General features: G+C 40.2%; 1 protein-coding gene across 4 annotated transcripts in view; it reads left to right on the forward strand.

Annotated features, from left to right (window-relative positions):
• The first annotated feature begins 6124 nt into the window (after positions 1-6124).
• Positions 6125-23807, forward strand: part of OPHN1 (oligophrenin 1) — a 643672-nt gene continuing 625989 nt past the window's right edge. For 2 of the 4 annotated variants that reach the window (XM_081222445.1, XM_081222448.1), the window contains exons 1-2: positions 6125-6319; positions 6916-7073. In XM_081222445.1, coding sequence (XP_081078571.1) covers positions 6920-7073 — 154 coding nt within the window. In that variant the 5' untranslated portion in view covers positions 6125-6319; positions 6916-6919. Of the gene's footprint in view, positions 6320-6554; positions 6775-6915; positions 7074-23807 lie in introns of those variants that run through there. The other 2 variants (XM_081222447.1, XM_081222446.1) reach the window with 2 other exon arrangements.

Consider the following 23807-nt stretch of genomic DNA (forward strand, 5'->3'; position numbering starts at 1 on the left):
TTTGTAAAAGAAGGATTGTAACATCTTAGGACAAAAACCTTCAGGATTTGTTATAAGAAACACAGGGGTGTCTTTAGGATAAAACTCTTTTTAAACACATCTCGTAAATTACTAAAGCCTAAAAAAATGCAATTTGGAAAATTACCTTTCTTTACAGGCTCCCAGACCCTTTTAAAAAGAACTCATTTTACTTTTTCATGTGTGGAGAAGAGCAAATGATTAATGAGCACTGTAAAGAAATGTTTTAATGAACCTAGCTGTGGTCTCAGATGGGAGAGATGAAACAGAAACCAGCATATTAAGTTAATATTGGATATTTATTTGGTTTTCTTGGGCAAGTACATTGCCTTTCCTAAAAATCTATAACATCTGGTTTCTTTACTTTCCCTCACTTCTGATTCCCTCTGGTCCTGATTCTAGCATGAAGGATGGACAGACAGACACATAAAGCTGATAAGCTCCTATCCTGGATGACCTGAGCCGAACACTGTTGAGACTTTCAGCTATCCTGCAACTCCACCTTGGAGTAACCCACTAAAATGATTAACTCCGGAATTTCAGGGTCTAGTTCTTAAACCCTGAGAGTCTTGGCCATGTTGCAAAGCTGCAGACCCCATCAGTGGCCTGAAAGTTGAGATAGCATGTTAACTATACAACAAACTAGACTAGAGTTTCTGTGTGAGTTGAAATGTAAATTACTCTCGGGACTTTCCTGGTGGTGCAGTGGTTAAGAATCTGCCTGCCAATGCAGGGGACACGGGTTCGACCCCAGGTCGGGGAAGATCCCACATGTCGCAGAGCCCATGCGCCACAACTACTCAGCCTGCATTCTAGAGCCTGCAAGCCACAACTACTGAGCCCTCGTGCCACACCTACTGAAGCCCACGTGTCTAGAGTCCATGCTCCGCAACAAGAGAAGCCACCGCAATGAGAAGCCTGCACAGCGCAACAAAGCGTAGCCCCCGCTCGCCGCAACTAGAGAAAGCCCACGTGCAGCAACAAAGACCTAACACAGCCAAAAATAAATAACTAAAAGCAATAAATTTATTTTAAAAAAAGTAAATTACTCTGAACATGGCTTTTTAGTTTCCTATGATGATAACGAACAGGGATCAAGTTCTGCTATCATATACATAGTAATGCTTTTCTAGGAATATCATTGTGAGTAATCTGACTCCTCCGTGCATCTGGTGCTGTCCATCAGAACAAGCACAATGAAAAAACATTAGATTCAACCAACATTTATTGAGGAGTTATTATGTGCCAGGCACTTCCACATACATCATCTATGGTTAATCTTTAGAAAAAATTGTGAAGAAGACACTATCCAAGGAGAGTTTACATGACTTGCTCCAGGTCACAGAGCTTCTAAAGGGTGGAGTCAGACTCAACTTCAGGTCTGTATTACCTGTATTTCTTCAAACTCAGTATTCTTTCCACAGCGTCACAGCTTAAATAGAATGATTCTTTAGGGAAGAGATATTTGTCCTGAATTAAGACTGTGGAGGTGGTGTTACCTTGACATACAAGAAGCAGGGCAAATAGAATTTCTTCCCCCCACATAATTTTAAAGTCTTTATTTTTAGTGTAGTTTTAGGGTTACAAAAATTGAGAGGGAGGTACAGAGATTTCCCATATACCTCTGCCTCCAACACATGCATAACTTCATCTCATTATCAAGATCCCCCACCAGAGTGGCACATTTGATGACCTACACTGAAACTACATCATAATCACTCAAAGTCCATAGTTTACATTAGGGTTCACTATTGGTGTTGTACATTCTATGGGTTGGACAAATGTATAATGAAATATATCCACCATTATAATATCATACAGAGCATTTTCACTGCCGTAAAAATCCTCTGGGACTCCACTTATTCATTTCTCTCTCCCCTCCCCACAACCCTGGCAACCACTGATCTTTTTTTTTTTTTAACATCTTTATTGGAGTATAATTGCTTTACAATGGTATGTTAGTTTCTGCTTTATAACAAAGTGAATCAGCTATACATATACATATATCCCCATATCCCCTCCCTCTTGCATCTCCCTCCCTCCCACTCTCCCTATCCCACCCCTCTAGGTGGTCACAAAACACCAAGCTGATCTCCCTGTGCTATGCGGCTGCTTCCCACTAGCTATCTATTTTACATTTGGTAGTGTATATATGTCAGTGTTACTCTCTCACTTTGTCCCAACTTACACTTCCCCCTCCCCATGTCCTCAAGTCCATCCTCTACGTCTGCATCTTCATTCCTGTCCTGCCTGTAGGTTCTTCGTAACCATTTTTTTTTTAGATTCCATATATATGTGTTAGCATCCAGTGTATGTTTTTCTCTTTCTGACTTACTTCACTCTGTATTACAGACTCTAGGTCCATCCACCTCACTACAAATAACTCAATTTCATTTCCTTTTATGGCTGAGTAATATTCCATTGTATATATATGCCACATCTTCTTTATCCATTTATCTGCTGCTGGACACTTAAGTTGCTTCCATGTCCTGGCGATTGTACATAGAGCTGCAATGAACATTGGCAACCACTGATCATTTTACTGTGTCTGTAGTTTTGCCTTTTTCAGACTATCACATTGTTGGCATCACACAGTATGTAGTCTTTTCAGATTGGCTTCTTTCACTTAGTAATATGTGCATTTAAGTTTCCTCCATGTTTTTTCATGTCTTGATAGCTCATTTCTTTTTTAAAAAAAATTTACGGGAGTATAGTTGATTTACAGTGTTGTGTTAGTTTCTGCTGTACAGCAAAGTGAATCAGTTATACATATACATATATCCACTCATTTTTAGATTCTTTTTCCATATAGGTCATTACAGAGTATTAAGTAGAGTTCCCTGTGCTATACAGTAGGTCCTTATTAGTTATCTGTTTTATATAGAGTAGTGTGTATATGTCAATCCCAATATCCCAATTTAACCTTCCCCGCATTTCCCCCGTGGTAAGCATAAGTTTGTTTTCTACATCTGTGACTCTATTTCTGTTTTGGAAATAAGTTCATTTGTACCATTTTTTTTTTTAGATTCCACATATAAGCGGTATCATGATAGCTTATTTCTTTTTAGTGCTGAATGATATTCCAATCCATGGATGTACCAGTTTATTTATCCATCCACCTACCGAAGGATATCTTGGTTCCTTCCAAGTTTTGGTAATTATGAATAAAGCTGAAAGAGAACCAGTTTCCAAATCATCAAATTCCTTTAGTACTATTTGCTAAAAATGATTTGCCTTTCCCACCTCTTTTTCCCAGTCTCTAAAAAGAAAAACATACGTTTCAAAGGTCAGGAATCCTACTGTGATACTTTGACCCAGCCTGTAAAAATCCTTGGGTCTAAATAAAGCAACAATTTCAAATATTCATGTCCAGAAATATTCTTTAACTAAAGGCCCTCTAACCTACTTCTTCTTCATCCATTTCGCTAACAGATGTATTTCAAATAAAATTTTATGTTTTATGTTTAATAATAATCACAATGTATAATATCTTCATGCTATTTTTACCGATTATGTATGCATAATAATTGCAACTATAACTCAATCCAGAGGACTTTTTATACTTGGAGACTTATGGTCACGAGGAAATAAAAATAATTCAATTTCTATTTATGGACATATTTTGTTGCAGAGAAATTCAATATGGAGATCAATAGAGGACTTTCAAGTATAAAAATATTATAGACTATGATTCTGTAGGGAGAATGTAATGGATATTTGACTTAGAGATGAAGAAAGAAACAATGCATATTTTCTGAAGGTTAAAGAAAAGTTTACACTTTTGTGTTTAATGTTTGATGGTGGGCATCAAATTGCCTTGGTTTCTAGAATCCAATGAATATCTTTAAACATGTAATATAAGTTTTATTTTAAGTTGTCAATATGTATAGTATGCTAGAAATTATACCTCTTGCAACTGTTTAAACAAGATGAAAAAAATCTAGATGTCAACTTAACATGTGAGGGAGTACATAGCTTCTCAAAAAATTTTAGGAGTTATGTGAATAAAAATTTGAAGACCCCAGTCCTATCATGTTGTCAGGTGTTGGGTATAACGTGTGCAAATTATCTAGAATAACACTCAGTTAATGCTGCTATTATCTGAAGGACTGAGTTCTAATTTTAATCCTCTTTCTTCTTTGGTATTTGGTCCAGGGCACATGTAGTCTTCTGCACTTTAGTTTCATTGTCTAGATAAAGGATAACACGGATGACTGTAAAACACTTTGAGTATAGGGAGGTAGATGATACCTAACACCGATAATGTCAGTGATAATGTTCATGATGATGAAAATATAGGCATAGGCTGTATAAGTCAAGGCATATAGCAGGTGTTCAACAAATGTTTGTTGAATTAGTTAATGAATGCTATAGGGAACTTTCCTAGAACGAAAGACCATGTACCCATTCATTGGGCATCTTCCCTTAGTACCTGTATTGGTGTTTATAAAGAAAATGGACATTTTCTCTTAAAGATAAAAGAGTAGGAAATAAAATCCTTTCCTGGTATGTGGCTACCTATTAATGCTCAGAGAGTGTTTCCTCATTGGACTCTTGACCATTACTGCGATATAGTGTAGTCTTTAAGAGCAGGGTTGGCTCAAGTTCAAACTAGCTGTGTATCCTCGGGCAAGTCACTTAACCTCTCTTCAACTCAGCTATCTCATCTTTAAATGGATATAATAATAATAATACTAACCTGATAAGATTGTTTTGAGTAATAGTGAGGTGGGTTATGGGATTATAGATTGTGTGGAAGGTAAAGAATGTTACTCCCATAGTTGTCCATGTCCTAATCCATAGAACCTGTGACTCTGTTATCTTACATGACAGAAGGACTTTGAAGATATAAGTTAAGGATCTTGAGATGGGGAAGAATATCCTGGATTATTCGGTGGGTCCTTATGAGAGAAAGAGGGAGGCGGGAGAGTCAGTGTCAAAGTGATGCAGTGGGAGAGAGACTTGATAGGCCATTGCTGGCTTTGAAGATGGAGGAAGGGGGCTATGTGCCAGGGGATTTGGACAACTTCCTGAAGCTGGAAAAGGCAGGGAAATCGGTTTTCCCTTAGAGCTTCCAGAAAGGAACACAGCCCTTTTGACATCTTGATTTTGGCCTACAGAGGTCTATTTTTAATTTTTGACTTCCAGCACTGTAAGATAATACATTTGTGCTATTTCAAATCATCAAGGTTATGGTAATTTGTTACAGCAGCAGTAGGATACTAACACAGGTGGGGTAGCCATTATTACTCCGTTTACATTCCCCTTCAGTTCCGGCTTTTCTTGGCTTTCTTCACAGGGCAATGTAACCTAAACACTTCTCCAAAATTAAAATGAATCTTTTTGCCCGTGTACACACTATTTTCCATCCCCTAGCTACTCTTAATCTCAAGGCAGGCACCTGTAAAAGTAGCCCCAGTTCTACAATAGACAATGGAGAAGAGGTCTCTCAGGGAAGCTGCAAGACAATTTATAATATCCTTTTCATAGCTTTTTCACTTACATATGGAAAATCATGTGCTTTAATCAACAGCCGATGCGATGAGTTGGGTCACAAAACCACGCTTTGAGGTCCTATTCAGGGAAAAATGAACTCCTAGTTATGGCCTCCTTTTCTCTGGCAGGAGGTTCTGAGCTTAACATGGAGATCCAAGGGCAGGAGTCAACCCTTCAGGTAGAAGGCCCATGGGAATTAGAGCTCTAGGACCCGTAGACATGGGAAAGGGAAGAGGAAAAGAAGTGGGTTGGTCAGAGGGAGTCTGGAAAGAGAGGAAGGAAAAACCACAAACAATCCAGCCAAACAATGAGAAGTGAGAGAGAGCCTCCCACAATCGATCCCTCCCGGGTTCTTGCTCGTTCCAGTTTTGGAAGTTTTCCAGGTAGACTCTAGTGCGGTGCACCTGCCCCTTGAGGCTGGGCCGGGACAGCTATTAGCTGGGGAGGGCTGGGAATGCCTTTCGGCGAGAGCCACCGCCCTGGCGGAGTGGTGGGGAGATCGCGGGGAGGAGTCACCGGGCGTGAAACGGAAAGACTACATCTCCCAGGCCGCCACGCTTTCCAGCTGGAGTCTAAGGCGCTGACTGCTCCCCAGTTTCCGTAGGGAAGCGTCGGGCTACTGTAGCTATTGTGCGTCGCGCTGTTGCCCTCCTCTTCCCGCTTGGGCGTCTTTGGAGGAAGGCTACGTTTCACTGCCGTCCCGGCTTAACCCTTCCGGAGCTTAACAGGACAGCAGGCCGGCTCCCTTGGACCAGGAAGAATTTTGGGAGACGGAGGACTCTGGTAACGAGACGCTAGGGTGCAAGTAAGATACAGCTGAAGGAACCCGAGTCCCCAGGCTCGGTACGAGGGCTTCACCGGGGCAGGGCGGAGGCGCTGGCTTTAAGAAGGGGGAGGGGACAGTGCAATTAGGGTTGCCCGCGGAGTTCGGCAAAGGAAATCTTCAGCAGGCTCCGCAGCTGGGAGCAAGGAGAGGCACCTCCCACCCCCGGCGCTCACCCCCGCCCACACCCTGGGCGGGCTAAAGTGTCACGTTTGCAATTGCTCAGGAAGGATCCGGCCAGTCTCCGGAGGAGAGCTGAGCTGCAGTTTCTGTCGCCTGTCAGGGGGGCGATGACTAGGGGGCCAGCTGCTTGCTAGGCAGCACCCCGCCGGGATCCGACTGCGTTAGTTAGCTCTCCCAGTCACCTGAAGCAATCACCAGGCCCCTCGTTTCCGGTACAGACCAGCCAGCTGTCCCCAGGAATCTCATCTGAACAGGTACCTGTCCTCCAAAGGGAGGGAGGCTACAGCTTCCTGAGGGAGTCCTGCAGTCTGCGCACCTCATCTTCTCCCTGTACTGTGCCACTGATGCTCTTGGTCTTTGTGTCTTTCCTCTCTCCTTCCAATCCCCGCCATCAGAACCATGGGGCACCCCCCGCTGGAGTTCAGCGACTGCTACCTGGACAGCCCTGATTTCCGCGAGAGGCTCAAGTGTTATGAGCAGGAACTGGAGAGGACCAATAAATTCATCAAAGACGTGATCAAAGACGGCAACGCGCTTATCAGCGCAATGAGAAGTAAGTGGAAGGCTTCGATGAGCAGTTTCCTCGAGCCGGTGGCTCTGGCCTTTGAGCTCTTCCACACCACGGGGAAAGTGGGGATTTAGGGTGATTCCCAGCCCAGGTGTCTGAGGCGAATGGGTTTCCGGACACTTTGGAGTGGGGTCAGTAGAAGTGGAAGGTGGTGGCTGCAACTAGAATTGGGGCTTTTCCCTTTAGTGTCCTTGGCTTTATAAGACAGGATCTGTAGCTGTCCCAGGGACCGTCTTATTCTGCAACTGTCCTTTCTTGTCAGACTGTTGTTCCGAAGGGACAGTCTGCTTGTACTGTCGGACATGTTTCTACCCATGTATGAGGCAAAGGGACATCCAAGCTGACTGAGGAACTGCCCTAGTACCTCCTAAAGAATTGGGAATTCAGGCCAGCAGCTTGAGTCAGGGTTTTGTTCCTTCCTGGCCTCTGGTTGCTATAGGTAAGTATGGGGGCAGTAAAAAAATTTCAGATGGCAAGTTATTTTCTAAGGAAAGCACCTTTGCCCCAGGGATTTTTTCTTTAAGTTACTGAGTTATGGTTCTGGTCAAGGTCGGTGTAAGTTCAGAATTATTAAATGGCCTCACATGCCACTGAATTCTCCTCAAGGGTGGAACAAAGACCTGCCTAGTCCCTGGCAGGAGGAACTCAGCCCCCTGGGAGCATAGTAGAGAGCTCAGGTTGGGAGTCATCTGGCTGAAGGAACCTCACCTAGCTTGGCTTTCCCAGTGGTCACGGTTAACAGCTGTGGGACCCTCCCCTGCTTCCCCACTGTGTATGGAGTTTTTATTTCTGCTAGTTGGCAGAAGGCTTGGAGTAGGAGAAAGAATAATAAACATCCCCAACAAGAGTGCAGGCAAACCAGTCCATTGTGCCAAAGTATATACCCAGAAGAATGGAGGTTAGTGAATGGGTGGATATAATTCATTTTTTCTCTTCTTGGTTGAAAGATGATTATGAGAAATAAAGTCCAAGTCACTGGCAAATATATTCTGTATGCCTATAACTTTTTTCTGAGTGGATTTATCCCACAAATACTGTGTCTGGTGCAGCATGGGGACCTTAAGGCAAATGCAGCCAACCAAGAATAGGGAGAAAGGCTTGGGAGCCGCAGCGCAGGGGTATTTGTTGTGCAGCTCTCCTGATTTGCCCCTTGGAGTCTATGCTTTCCCTGCATATGTTGTCTGCCCACTTTGGTCAGAATAGAAGTTTTCCAAGTTCCTGCTGGTTGTTTGATTGAATTCGATCATATAATGGTTTGTCCTATTGCAGTCTGAACAAGAGTAAACTCTTGGCAGCACCTTAAAGATGGGGTATTTGAAATGCTGATCCTTAGAAACTTTAGGCCAGGCTTTGGGGTGTGTTGCCACTTAATAGAGTTCATTGAGAGGTTAAAGATATGCAGGTTGTGCCACAAAAGTAGTTAGAAAGGTGGGGGTTCCTGAAAGGAAAAGGGGGAATGTTTGGATTTTCTTTTTATTTACTTGTTTCAGTAAACTGCTTGGTGCAGTATTCATAGTCAAATGAAGCTCATCTAAGCCCCTGGAAGGGACTGGCTTTGTGAAGTGTAGGGTAAGCTGAAAGTGTTTGTGCTAAAAAATGAGCAGCTGAGGAGTATCAGAGAGATTAAGATTCTTAGGAGAAAATAAACAGTTCAATAAAATGTTTGAGGATGGGCAAAAGTTTTCTAAGCGAGGGGCAAGTTGCGGTTTTTATTCTTTCCTTTTCTGAGATTAAACGTGGTAAGAGTCAACAGTTATGCAGGCTTAAACCTTTGCATATGGGCAAAAGATCCAAGAGTTATTTTGGTTCAGGGGGCTTCTTGATATTTATGGTGGTTTTCCCTTTCTGAGTATACATAGAAAGCCAAAGATAGGACAGTTAGGAAATAAAACCCAGCAGCTAACCCACACTCCATTTCTTTCCTTTAAGTTGCATGATTCTAAAAATGTGATTAGCTAGAGGCAAAGGTGGGATGTTTCCCACTGTCTTGACCACAGTAATGTTTATACTCCCACTCTGTTTCCTCACACTGTGCTAGCTGGGCAACTTTTTGAGAGTAAGTGAGGTTGACGCAAAACAAAGGTATACTCTTGCTTTGTGTGGAGGAAAAAGGAAGAGAGAACACTGGAAGTGGATTTAGAAGACCTGGGCTACAATCTTGGCTTCACTAATTTGGGATAAGAAGGCACAAATCATTTACTTCATATATAAAATGGGGGTAATTATACGCACCTCACAGAGTTGCTTTGAGGCTCAAAAGAGTTAATGGATTATGAAAGTATTTTGTAAATGGAAACAGCTAAATATTGTAAGTTGTTGATAATACATCTTCAGGTTAATAATATATCTGCTGGTGAATGTGTACTTTTTGGTAGATTTCTAAAGGAAAATACATAAGCAGAAGTAATTGGAAACATATTTTTTGCTGTCATCCTGTTGGAAAATGTCATTCCCGACATTGGTGTGTCTCAGCAATGAATTTTGTGTACATGTGTGTGGATTCATTTTGTCATTTGGAGTCTGGTATTAAAAGTAAAGAAGAATTATTGGCACCTTTTTATTTAACTTATTAAATTGACCATCAAATCAACTGGCTAGTGTTTCTAGGAACCAGTGAAACCTAGTGCATCATGCCACAAAAACCAGCTGCAGTTTTTGTTAAAGTTGTTAAGCTAGTTGGAACTTGCTTTCGTGCTTGTGTCTGATTTTGTACAGAGCTCTAGATAAGGTTTTAGTCACAACTGTGTATGATGATTAATTTATAAATATAGGTCCTCTTTGGATATTTAGATTTTCTTAGATAGATCTGTGCTCAGAGGTAATTGATGTTATGAATGATATTCAATATGTCTTCCTTGGGAAAGTGATTCATTCCCTCCCCCCCTTAAATGTGATCTATTCATAATTGTTGGAGTACAAAATGGTGATTATAACTTAAGCCAGTGAAAAATAAAAACACTGGCACTCTGAAAGGCAAATATACTGCACACTTTTCTGTTTGTTCTTTGTTTTTATATAGGCAGCTTTGGTCCCTGGTGTTGTTTGAATATTTTCTACGCACTTAGGCTAGGTATTATTTAGAACAAGTGATATAGCCTCTGCTTATATCCCAACACAACATGATACACCTAATAAATGCTATCTAGTTCAGTGAACACATATCATTCATTCCATAAATACTTGTGCACGTACTAAATTCAAGCCATTGTTCTCAGGGCTGTCACAGATGTGACAGAGTAAGTCACAGATGGGATCCTGCCCTCAAGGAGGTCCCAGACTAGTAGGGGAGGTAAGATATAAGTAGAGCTCACCATCATATAAGGGAGTAGGTATGGATCAGAGCCATAGAGTGAGACAGGTGGACACCGTGGTATGCGACATTAGAGGGAGAGGTCATTTCCCTATGGAAGGACAAGGAAAAGCAAAGGAGGAAGTAGCATTGTAACTGGACAGAATTAATAACACTTATCACTTGTTTAGTTTTTCCTATATGCCAGGAATTAGAATCTTGTAAGAGCCTTATGAGGCAAGGATTATTATTCCCACTTTATATATGAAAAAAACTGAAGTTCAGAGGCGTTAAGTAACTTTCTCAACTGATAAGGGCAAGAGTGAATTAGAGCCGAGACCTGACTCTAAAAGCCCTGCTTATTTTACTGCATTGCACTGTATTCAGGACAGGGCATTTCATGTAGTAGGAATGACATAGAGCATGTAAAAGGATAGCAAATAATTCAAGTCATCTGGGATATATGGTGCAGGAAGAGAAGTTTGGGAGATAAGGTTGGAATGGAAGGTTGAGATCTTGACTGTGCAGGACCTGTTAAGTACTTCAGACTTTTCTTTATAGACAGGGAGTATTAAAAACATTTTTGATAGGAGAGAGACATGGTCTGAGCTGTGTTTTAGGAAGATTCATCTGAGAGTGATGTGTAAGATGTTCCAATTCTAAACAAATATTTGTGACTTTTTCGCAGTTTATTAGAAACTTTAAATTTTCTTTGATATAGCTCAGGGGTCAGCAGACCTCTTCTGTAAAGGGCAATATTTTAGGCTTTGAGGGCCATTCAGTCTCTGTGGCAATTACTTAACTGCCATTGTTGTGAGAAAGCAGCCATAGGTAATACGTACATGAAATGAGAGTGGCTGTGTTCTAATAAAACTTTATTTATTGACATTGAAAAGTGAATTTCACATAATTTTCACATCACAAAAATATTGTTCTTCCTTTGAATTTTTCAACTTTTTATAAATATAAAAACCATTCTCAGCTCACATGGGGCGGGGGCATACAGAAATGGCTGTGGGCTGGGTTTGATTCATTGGTTGTAGTTTGCAGACCTCTGATATGAGTAGTTAACCTAAATGGATTTTTTTATTGGTAAGGCAGTGAATCTAGTTATTGCTAAAACATAGTGCCATATTTCACATTTTCCATCAGCTAATTTTACTTTGGTGTGCTGCTACTTATGCCTGTTCTGGATTCAGTGTTTGCAGGCCCAAATGCAGTCAGTGGCCAAGGAGAAAACAGAAAAGCACGAAGCTATTGGAAGTGGGTTAATAGGACTGGAGTGATTGGGGTAAAATACAGCAGCCTCATCCCATGTAAAAAAGCCTTTGCTTTCTTTAAAAATGTGATAGCTAAATGAAATATATTTACAGCCTGGATTCAGTCAGGTTGCAACTCCTGAACTAGATGATCTACTTCTAACAGTCTAGGTGTCTTGGATTCTAATGGGCTAGGAAAATGGAAGGTGATAGTCTCCAGACAGAGAGTTCTCTGGGGAAGCACACTAGACGCTGCAAATGAACAGAGGCAGAATGATGGTATAGTGGGAAAAAACCCTAGACATGATGGGTATGGTGATGGTTCTGCTACTAATGGGGTCTGTGACCTTGGTAAGTCATTTGCTGGGGCCCTTGGTGAGGGGCCCAAAAGTGAGGGTGGGTAGGGGATCTATAAGCCCACTTTCAGGTCTAACATTCCATGATTCTTTTTCATGCATATTGTAGTTTAACCATTTGGGAAAGGAATGAGTAACCTCATTATAGGATCTTAATTTATACCTACATAAATTTTTATATTATATTAGTATATTGACAGTATTAATTAATATAAAAATTTAAACAAAATTTTAAAATAGACTTTCAAAAACCAAGGATAACATACTTTATATGTATGTATGTTTATATGTATAAAACAGATGTCAGAAAAAAGGAATTTTATCATTAAGCCCACACATACACATGCACAACCACAAATACACAGGCTGTCTTGGACTAATGAAAACTTATGTCTTAAAAGAATGCAAAAATGTCACTTTCTTACATTCTATACTTTTAAAGACAAGAGTTTTAGATGTTTACGTTAAGGTTACTTTTTAGGGTACCTTTTCAGCTCTTGCTTTGGCAACCGGGGCACCTGTTTGGTAAGTAATTGCTTTCCTGAAAGGATGGGTCAGTTCCATCTTTGAGGCAAATTTGATATTGAATATACTTAGTGGAGCCATCTCTAGCTTTGCACACAGGGAACCTGTGTACTAGTTCCAACTGTGCCACTTCCTAGCTGTATGACTCGGAGTAAGTCTTTAGTTTTGCAAACCTAAGTTTTCCCATTTCTAAAATTAGAAGTTTGGTCAGTGAGCTTTAGGGTTCCTCCTGGCTTTCTCATTCTGTTTTCTGGGCTGCCACTGTCTTGCACAAATAGTCAAGCAACCTAAATTGATTCCATCGTAAAGTTTGGAGTCAGTTCATCTTTACTCTGGGAGAGCAGGCAAAGGGAAAATCCAACTGATATGTCCAGTGTGAGTAGATGAGTTGAATCATGCTAGCCTATTTGATTATCTGCTTGGTGAATGCTTCTTGAGAGGTGCCAACCTGGTGCCCTTCAGTTCTGTCCTGAATAGCTCTATAGTGAGGGAGACCAAAGCTTTTAATCCCTTTGGACTGAATGTAGTGCTGTGGTGTGCAGGGAGGAGTTGGTGATGTAATACACATTCTCGGTCAGCAGATATCCTGTCATTATCCTGGTGATAGTTAATCAGTGACTTGGAGGACATGGAGTTGCAATCGGCTCTCTGTATCTGCAGGTTCTGCACCTCTGGATTTAACCAATGGGAGATCGAAAATTCCAGAAAGTTCCCAAAGCAAAACTTGATTTACCACATGCTAGCAACTGTTTACATAGCATTTACGTTATATTAGGTATTATAAGTAATAGGAGGATGTGGGTAGGTTATATGCAAATACTACACCATTTTATATAAAGGACTTGAATATTTGTGGATTTTGGTATCCGCAGGGGTCTTGGAACTAATTCCCCACACATAATGAGGGAAGACTGTATTTTAGATATTCTGTAGAGTCGCTCAGATCAATGTAATGAGTATGTCGTGTGGTACTGCTGTTAGTAGATATGAAGCAGTGTCAAGTGGAATTTGGTGGAGGCAATATTACCATATTCATAGAAGGTCCTCAGAAGACCAGATTCCAGAGTAGCAGGACTGGAGTGCTGTGGGGACTAGGGTGGAAAATTGAACCAAGCCAGCCTTTCAGTGTGACCATTTACAAGAAGCTGGTAGGTTTTTTCTTTCTTTCTTTCTTTTTTTTTTTTATGGATGGTGAATGGTATAGGGGTAGGGTAGGGAAGATTATGGCTTGATCTTCTTATTAAGAAACGTTTTTCAGAGTTAAGAGTTATGAAGGAAAATTACTTTGCAGCTTCATTTTTTATAGCATCATTTTTTAAAAGCATAACCCCAAACTTCTGTTTAATCTGGCACCTGCTTCTCTAATCAGTAACTATAGAAATTTCCTAAAAGCCCACGATGATCTGGAAAGATACATGCTTTTCCAGGAGAGTATCTTGGAAATCTTGAGCTGGTTTTTTTTCTAGTGAGGTGGAGGGCCCTCATGATACATTATTGGGCTTGTATCAAGTGCTAAAGCCTTACATGATATAAAAATAATTAATTTTAATTCAACAAGGATTTACGAAGCACCCACTATGTGTCAGACAACTGGGCAACTGGAGATATAATGGTGAATAAGGGTTATATGGGCTCTGCCCTCTTGGAGTGTACGTTAAACATCTGATTACCCACTTAAATAATTGAATTACAGTTGTGAGAAGAGCTATGGAGAAGTTCAGGATATGATATATATTCTATCACATGTTATAAAGTGGGTCTTTGTGGGGGAAAACTGAGCTAGACTGTGGGGATGCAACTGTCCATAGGAAAACAAAACAAAACAAAACTGAGAAGGAAGAGTTCCTAAGTCAAAGCTATCTGTTTTACTACTGTGGTAGTTAATGGCCCTGATAATGAGCAAGATTCTTTAAGTGAACGGAGAGTTTGTCAGAAATAGGGTGTAGTATATCTCCTGGGGTCTTTGGCTGTGCTGTGCAGCTTGCGGGATCTCAGTTCCCCAATCAGGGACTGAATCCAGGCCACAGCAGTGAAAGCCCAGGATCTAACCACTAGGCCACCAGAGAACTCCCCTCCTTCTTCTTTTATAAGTATATTAAAAATGTTTTTGAGTAAGTAACACATGAACATGGTACAAAATTCAAAAGGTCCTCCTCCTGTGTCCCAGTTCCCCAGTTCTTCACACTAGAGGCAACAACTGGCAACTTTTTGCTTATCTTTTAAAAAGACTTTTCCTGGTGCTTTTTTCAGCTTCTGCTTCCACAGGAATGTGTTCATTGTGGGCAAATTCTCAGCCACACAGGGGAACTATTCCTTTAGGATAGTACTTGGAGCGAATGGTAAATTAAAGACCTCATAAAATCAGCTCCTCCATAAAAGCAAAAAGGACACTGGCAAAAATTGTCAAAATCAACTTTTTCAGAACTCTGTAAATTAACCAAAAGGCTTGCAACAATCTGAAGAATGTTTATTGATGGAAACATGTTGAACCTCTGTAACAGCAGGTTTTGTGGCATTTTAACTTACCCTGCCTCCCATTCCCTTCTCCAGAGCTTTGTGGTAACCTTGAAAACCCACAGCCCCATAACCATAGTAGCTGTGGAAACCAGTAGCCTTTAGCATCTAAGGGAGAAGAATGGATTTGTAGTTCCTCAGACACTCACAGACCTATAGTCTTGTCACTATCTAACCTGTCTCAAAGCTACCTAGAAAAGCCCCATTCACACAGCTTCTCATTACTTCATCTGATTTAGAGTTAGCCCAGTGGGAAAAGTTCTAGCCCCGAGGTGTTTAACATCACAGGTGGCGTAGACTAACTGGGACCAGTCAGGGCCAGCAAAAGCCTGGCCAAAAACATAAAAGGGGAATGAGATGTCTACTGGGGGCTTTGAAAAGCTCTGACATATTCCAGCAGATCTAGAAGGCCATGTGCACGCCCAGGGCTGTGCATGTGCCTAGAAAATACCTGAGAGGGCCCCAATTTCTCTCCTAAGGCTGAACTTGAGGCAGAGTTATAAACTGCTTAGCTGAGTGTTGAAGAAATGACCCAACATGCACACAGAACTTCCTCTCAGAAAAAAGTGGAAGACTTAATGGTTCAAGACATTTAAGGAGATCTCTGAACGGTTACCAGCTGGCTACTAAACTAACCAAGCAGAGACTTTTGGGGCCACACACTACAAGGAATACAGACATTACAGAATTTGTCCAAGAAATATGATAAACAAACAAACAGCAACAGAACCAATGACAAAAACAACAATAACAACAGAATCTGGGGGAGTCTGATTTCCAGAAGTACAGTAGATATACTACATTACATTGTCTAAAATGTCCCATTTTCTACAAAAAATGATCAGATATGCAAAGAAACAGAAAAGTATGGTTCATACACAAGAAAAAAGCTGTCAGTAGAAACTGTCCCTGATGGAGCCTAAATGTTGGAATTTAGACAAAAAATTAAATCAGCTAATATAAATATATTCAAAGAACTAAAGGAAACCATGTCTAAAGATTTAAAGGAAAGCCTGAGAACAATATTTCACCTAAGAGACAAGGAAAACCTGAGAACAATGTTTCACCAAAGAGACAATATAAAGAGATAAAAATTATAAAGAAGAGCCAGATAGAAATTCTAGAGTTGAAAAATAAAATAACTAAAATGAAAAATCCATTAGAGAGGTTCAATAGCAGATTTGAGCTAGCAGAAGAGTCATAGAACTTTAAGATAATCCAGTCTGGGATTATCCAATATAAGCAAAAGGAAGAAAAAAATGAAGAAAAATGAACAGAATCCCAGAAACTGTGTGAAACCATCAAGTGTATCAACATATGCGTAATGAGAGTCCCAGATGGAGAAGAAAGATAGAAAAAAGCAGATAGAATATTTGAAGAAATAATGGCCAAAACTCCCCCAATTTGATGTGCAATACTAATCTCCAGATCCAAGAAGCTCAAAAAACTCCAAGTAGGATAAACTGAAGAAGATTCATACCTAGATACATTATAGTCAAACTGATGAAAACCAAAGACAAAGAGAGAATCTTGAAAGAAGGAAGAGAAAAACAACTCATCAGGTGAACAGAACCCTCAACAGGATTAAGAGCTGATTTCCCATAAGAAACCATGGAGACTGGGAGGCAGTGGACTGACATATTCAAAGTGCTGAAAGAAAAATAATGTCAATCAAGAATTCTTTATTCATCAAAACTATTCTTTTAAAACAAGGGAGGGACTTCCCTGGTGGTTCAGCGGTTAAGACTCCATGCTCCCAATGCACGGGGACCGGGTTCAATCCCTGGTCAGGGAACTAGATCCTGCATGCCCACAGCTAAGAGCCTGCATGCTGCAACTAAAAGATCCTGCATGCTGCAACTAAAGATTCTGCATGCTGCAACTGAAGATCCCGCATGCTACAACTAAAAGTTCCTGCATACCACAACTGAAAAGATCCCACATGCTGCAACTAGAGATCCCACATGTCACAACTACAAAAGATCCCACATGCCACAACGAATATCCCGCATGCTGCAACTAAGACCTGGCACAGCCAAATAAGTAAATAAATAAATATTTTTAAAAAAAGGAGAATTAAGACATTGTCAGAATTAAAACAAAACAAAACAAAACTGAGAATTGGGGCTTCCCTGGTGGTGCAGTGGTTGAGAATCTGCCTGCTAATGCACGGACACGGGTTCAAGCCCTGGTCTGGGAGAATCCCACATGCCGCGGAGCAACTAGGCCCGTGAGCCACAACTACTGAGCCTGTGCGTCTGGAGACTGTGCTCCGCAACGAGAGGCCACAATAGTGAGAGGCCCACGCACCGTGATGAAGAGTGGCCCCTGCTTGCCACAACTAGAGAAAGCCCTCGCACAGAAACGAACACCCAACACAGCAAAAATAAATAAATTAATTAATAAACAAACAAACAAAAAAACCCCCCAAAACCCCTGAGAATTGGTCACTAGCAGAACTGCCTTACAGGAACTACTAATAAGAGTCCTTCAGGATGAAATGAAAGAACGATGTGTGGTAATTTAAATCTGCACCAGTAAATGTAACTACATAGGTATATATGAAAGACACTATAACTGTCTGTTTTTTAGTAACTCATTTCTTCTCTATTTGGTTTAAATGACAGCTGTGTTGTGTAATAGTTATAAAACTGTTGATCTGGGCTCCCCTGGTGGCGCAGTGGTTGGGAGTCCGCCTGCCGATGCAGGGGACGCGGGCTCATGCCCCGGTCCAGGAAGATCCCGCATGCCGCAGAGCGGCTGGGCCCGTGAGCCATGGCCGCTGAGCCTGTGCGTCTGGAGCCTGTGCTCCACAACGGGAGAAGCCACAACAGTGAGAGGCCCGCGTACCGCAAAAAAAAAAAAAAAAAAAAAAAAAAAAAAACAAACCTGTTGATCTTATGATATATAAAAATGCAATATGCATGCAATACAGTACAAAGGATGTGGAGGAAGCAATTATATTGTAACAATGTTTCTGTATGCTTTCTAAGTTAAGTTAAAATTAATCTGAACCATATTGTAATTTTAATCTTGAAGTCAGCCACTAAGAAAATAACTAAAAAATATATAGTGAAAGAAATAACATGAGAATCAAAATAGTACATTAGACAATATCTATTTAACACAAAAGGTAGTAATGGAAAAATAGAGGGAAATATGACAGCTAGAAAACAAAGTAAATGGCAGACATAAATCCTATCTTATCAGTAATAGTAAATGTAAATGGAATACACACTTCGGTAGAAAGGCAGAGATTGACAAAGTGTATAAACTGATCAAAAATGGATTAATTGATTGAAATATATGCTGTCTTTTAAGAGCCACATTTTGTGTTCAAACACACAAATAGGTTGAAAGTAAAAGGATGGAAAAATATACCAGGCAAATAGTAACCAAAGAGACTTAGGATGGCTATATAAACATCAGACAAAATATATTTTAAGATAAATTTTTTATGACATTCAAACAAAAACATTTTATAATGGTAAAACTGTCAATATATCAGCAAGATATCAAGTTATAAACATATGCACCTAACAACAGTGCCCCAAAATACATGAAGCAAAAGTGGGCAGAATTGAAGGGAGATATAACAGATTGAAGGTAATATAACAGTAATAGTTGGAGACTTCAATACTGTACTTTCAATAATGGGTAGAACTACTAGACAGAGCTCAGTAAGTAAATAGAGGAATTGAACAACACTATAAACCAAGTAGATCTTCTACAGACATCTGTAGAACACTCTACACAACAGCAGAATACACATTCTTAAGTGCACATGGAACATTTTCCAAGACAGACCCTCTGATAGGCCACACAACTTGCCTGAATATATTTATTTATGCAAATTACGTTCTGTAGCCACAGTGGGATGAAATTACAAATCAATAGCAGAAGGATATTTAGGCAGTTCATAAATATGTGGAAATTAAATATCACACTCCTAAGTAACCAGTGGGTCAAAGAAGAAATCACAAGGGAAATTAGAAAATACTTTGAAATGAATAAAAATGAAAACACAATGTGCCAAAACTGATGGGATGCAGCAAAAGCAGTGCTTAGGGGAAAATTTATAGCTTTAAACACCTACGTTAGAAAAGAAGATCATAATTCAATACGCTGACTATCCACATTAAGAAACTAGAAAAAGAACAAACGAATCCCAAAGCAAATAGAAGGAAAGAAATGATAAAGTTAGAGTAGAACTAAATGAAATAAAGAATAGGAAAATCTATTTTCTCTATTTAAAATAGAGAAAATTAAAAAAAATCAAGATTTGGTTTTTAAAAATAACAACATTGAAAAACCATTAGCTAGACTGACAAAGACAAGAGAGAAAAGACTCAAAATATTAAATGTATGAATGAAGGAGGAGACACTACTACCAAACTTACAAAAATGAAAAATGAATAAATGGGAATACTATGAAAACTGTATGCTGATAAATTATATAATTTAGATGAAATGGACAAATATCTAGGAAGACACAAACTACCAAAATTGACTCCACAATAAGTGGAAAGTCTGTGTAGACCTATAACAAATAAAGGCATTGAATTAGTAATCAAAATACTACCTGCAAAGAAAAGCCCAGGCCTAGATGGCTTCACTGGTGAATTCTTCCAACCTTTAAAGAAAAATTAATACCCATCCTTCTCAAACTTCCAAAAGTTAGAAGAGAACACTTCTTAACACATTTTCTGAGGCCAGTAGTATCCTGATACCAAAACCAAAGATATCACAAGTAAACTCTTGACTAAATTCCCTTAAGAATGTAGATGTAAAAATCCTCAACAAAATACTAGCAAAACCAAATCCAGCAACATATAAAAAGAGTTATACACCATAACCAAGTGGAATTTATTCCAGGAATGCAAAGTTAGTTTAACATCTAAAAATCTGTCAGTGTAATAGTATAATATACCAAATAACTAGAATAAGGGAAAAAATTATTATATCAATAGATGCAGATATTTTAAAAAGTCCACTACTTTATTGTGCTAAAAACACTAAAGGAACTAGGTATGTCAGGTTAGTGATTGTCTAAGGCTGGGGGAGAGGATCAGGGCATGTTGTGACTACTAATGGGCAAAGGATTTCTTTTTGGGGTTGTAAAATTTTTCTAAAATTAGATTGTGATGTTAGTTGCACAACTCTGTGAGTATACTAAAAACAACTTAATTGTACACTTTAATAAGTGAATTTTATGGTATGATTGTGCTTGGAGAAACAGAGGTGCTTGGTTTATGTACTGATACCTTCCTTTGGCTCTTCCTTATAGAACAACAGAACTGGGAAGTTGTTTAGAAAGCTTCACATCCACTCTGTTGGGTTTATATCCAGGGAAAGGAAGCCAAGAGAGAGAACTGACTCTTCCAGGGATCTAGAGCTAGAGCCTGAATTGGGACCAGAATCAGATTTTCTGTTTTCCCATTCCAAAGCTCTTTCTGCACTGTACTCTAAAGCAGGTACCTTGCATTAAAACCGTGTGGATGTTTTTTACTGGGGCTGGGGGTTCTTTCGTTTGAAGTGACCCAGTTGGCAGTGAAGAACTGTGCTAGTAGAAAGTTTCCTTTCATTCTCTTTCCTCCATTATCATGGCTGGGATCAGGTGGTTTCCATGTTGAGCAATCTAGCCCCATTTTAATTAGGGCCTGGTTATGTTTTATTTTTGTCACAGAAGAATGACAGTATATTACATCTTGGTGGTGTGCCACCTGTCCTCTTTGTTTCCTGCTCCAAGAACCTACACCAGCTGGTTGGGCAGTTCCAGAGGCCTCCCCTCTTCTCTGCTCACCTGTTGACTTCTTACGGCAAATGCAGCTGCTTTTCACATAGCGGATAGTGTATATTGGGAAATATGTGGCGTTACTAAAGGGTGACAAAGTCCTCCCCCCATATTATTTTTATCCCTAGGCACCATGAAATTTCTCACTAGTGGCAAGCAGTAGGCCCAGCACTATAGTACCATATTAGGGACTTCAAGGCAGTTATTTGCAAGAGGTTTTCATTAAGGACTTCCTAGAAGCAGGAGGGCCACATTTCAGCTTCCAACTCTCCAGCGCCAGGCTCTTGTGGAAAAGCCTTTCCCTGTGATTGGAAAAGTATGTATTATGCATGTGGCAGTTGACAGATGGAGACTAATCCTGAATTCATCCATCCTGAATTCATTAGGTGGGGGGAGGAGGGTGGGTAACAAGCCAGCGAGGTGTTTTATAGCTGCCCCTTACAACTTTTGCTTAAAGCAGGAAAAAAAAAAAACTGGAAAGAGAGTTCTGAAGAGAATGTCTCTGTCACCATTATCACCATGCTGAATTTCTCTTGTTCTTAACATGGGGAATATTGATATCTTTCCATATTTGGTTTATCTGGACTGATTTGTCTTCTAGAATCCAAGCCCAGTGTTTCAGGGTTTTTGGAAGGGGTACCAGTGTGCTAATTGGGTAACAGCTCAGCCAGGGAGTATATGGCTGCACCAGCAGAATGAAAGGGGAGGGAAAGCTGGGGTTTCTTGGCATTTTGTTTGTGTTTCCTTTGTGAAAAGCAGATGCAGTTTAACTGTTCCCTTTTCTTTTTGATTAATGGGCAGTATCTTGCTGGGAATGGGCTCATAGAGTTCTAAGGGACTTAAGAGAACATTTTGTTTAACTCTTCCATATTTCAGATGAGGAAACAAACCTAAGAGGGGGTGTTCCTTGTCCAAGGTCACTGAGACAGTTAATCACAGTCAGTACGGGAACCCAGTAATCAGTCCCACTCTTGGGCTCTGTGCAATGTCACTGTGCCTTACGAAAACAGTCTGTACCCTTCACCAATCTCTTTTTGCTGACCCCGTGATTTTTTTCAGAATCACTTACAGCTTGTGAAAGAAAAGAATTGTTTTCTCTTCACTGCCTCTGGCCAAGAATGCACCTCCAGTGTTGGTCTGAAGGCAGCCAAGCGTTTCACAGACCTGCAGGAATGGAGTAGGGGAAGGTCAGGAAATCTAAGTCACTGCTGTACTTTTTCCGGTTGGCCTAGTAGGAACTTGATGAAATAGAACATCAAGAGACAGACCTTCTATAATAGAACACTTACCCCTAGATATGTGGAATTTAGAGAATGAAATTATGAATGAGGAAGAAACAACTCTAATACAAATTGAGTTGGGATTTAGGTTTGGTAATGTTTGTGCTGGGCAACAGCGAGGGTGGGATTTGTGAACGTGATCTCACTCAGGTTGACCAATTACCTGGATGTGGGCATAGATATAGATATGGGCATAAGCTAATATTTACAGAGCACTTTATACTATACAAGGCACTTTCACATACATTATATAACTTAATCTGGGAAGAAAACTGTTATCTCTATTTTATAGATGAGGAAACGAAGGCTTACAGAGTTTAAGAACTTTCATGCTACTAGTCAATAGTAGAGCTAAGACTTAGATTTTCTGAATATTTCCACTGTTCCACTTTGATTTTATTTATTTAATGATGAAAGAGAATATAAGTGCTGTTCAGAGGAACAGGTAGTTCAGAAAGTAGAGTTAATGAAGAAGAGATATGGGGCCTTCTGTAGAGAAATGGGAACAGCCATTAGTATGCATCTCCACAGGAAGTGGACATTAGGAAAGGTGTGAAAGCTGGAGAACAGCAGTAGAGGAGTGGGTAGCTAACGGGACCGATACACCAGAGCTTGTGGTAGAGTTTCTGGCGTCATCAATCTTGGGCTATTCTGTGAGCTCCTGGGGAGAAGACTCTCTAGACCAAGGTAGAAGCCTTAAAAGCAGAATTTTCTGAAGCCAACGGAGGTGGTTAAAAGGAATTAGGGAAGCTTCATATTGTGATGAAGGAGAGGGTGACCCTAGGCCTTTTTAATTACATCTTTAGGATGGAAAATAAACTTAAAAATTGTAAATTAGTTAACAAGGAAGAAAAATAGGGGCATATTTTAATAGGCTGCTTGGTTTTTGATTCTGAAAGTTTCATAGGTGGTACAGACATTATTTAGCCCAAGTTATCCGTGAATGTTGAATTTTGGGGCTAATACACATCTTGTTTAAAACCAGTTTCATTCTTAGATGGAGTTATGTGTTTGAACTGATGCCATACATAATACTGCTTCATAAAAATAATGAAAGTATAACATCTTTCTTAGTATTTTTCAGTTCACCAAACAGTTTGACCTACGATCTCAATTTGTTCTTTAACAACAACCCTATGAGCCAATCAGGCAGGGTACTATTAGTGTTCCTCTTATGTAGGTGAAGTAACAAAGGGCAGATAATGGTTTCACAGTTTTACAGGTGAGGAAATTGAAAATCAGAAGTTAAGTGATTTGCTCAGAGTTACTCAGCAGTGTGTGGCAAATAGGGGTCAAAACCCAGATCTTCTGGCTCCTAAGGGCAGCAAATTTTCTACTGTATTCTGATGTATGCTCTGTTGAAGGGGGTCAGTGCTTATGCCTTGCAGGGTGAGTATGGGAAGTCTGTGCCTCTGGGCTTTCCTGTATGGTCCCTTCCTGTGGTAGTTACCTGATTCTTCCCAATGTCTGTCTCAGCTCTGACCTGGCTTTGCACTTAGCCCTCTTCTGCTCCTTGTGCCTTTCCTCCTAACACCATCTCCTGTGCAGCTCACTCTCTGTAAAACCCTCAGTGTTGCCTGTTGCCATCTCCTTCTCCCTCCCTCTCAGAGACCTTGCCTTAATGTGCCTTGTTTTATTGCGTGGTCACCTGTCCTTGCTCTGATGACTCACCTGCCATTCTCCAAATTGTGATTTAAATTCT

Source organism: Mesoplodon bidens (genome assembly GCF_964165515.1).
Source record: "Mesoplodon bidens genome assembly, chromosome: X".
Taxonomy (NCBI): domain Eukaryota; kingdom Metazoa; phylum Chordata; class Mammalia; order Artiodactyla; family Ziphiidae; genus Mesoplodon; species Mesoplodon bidens.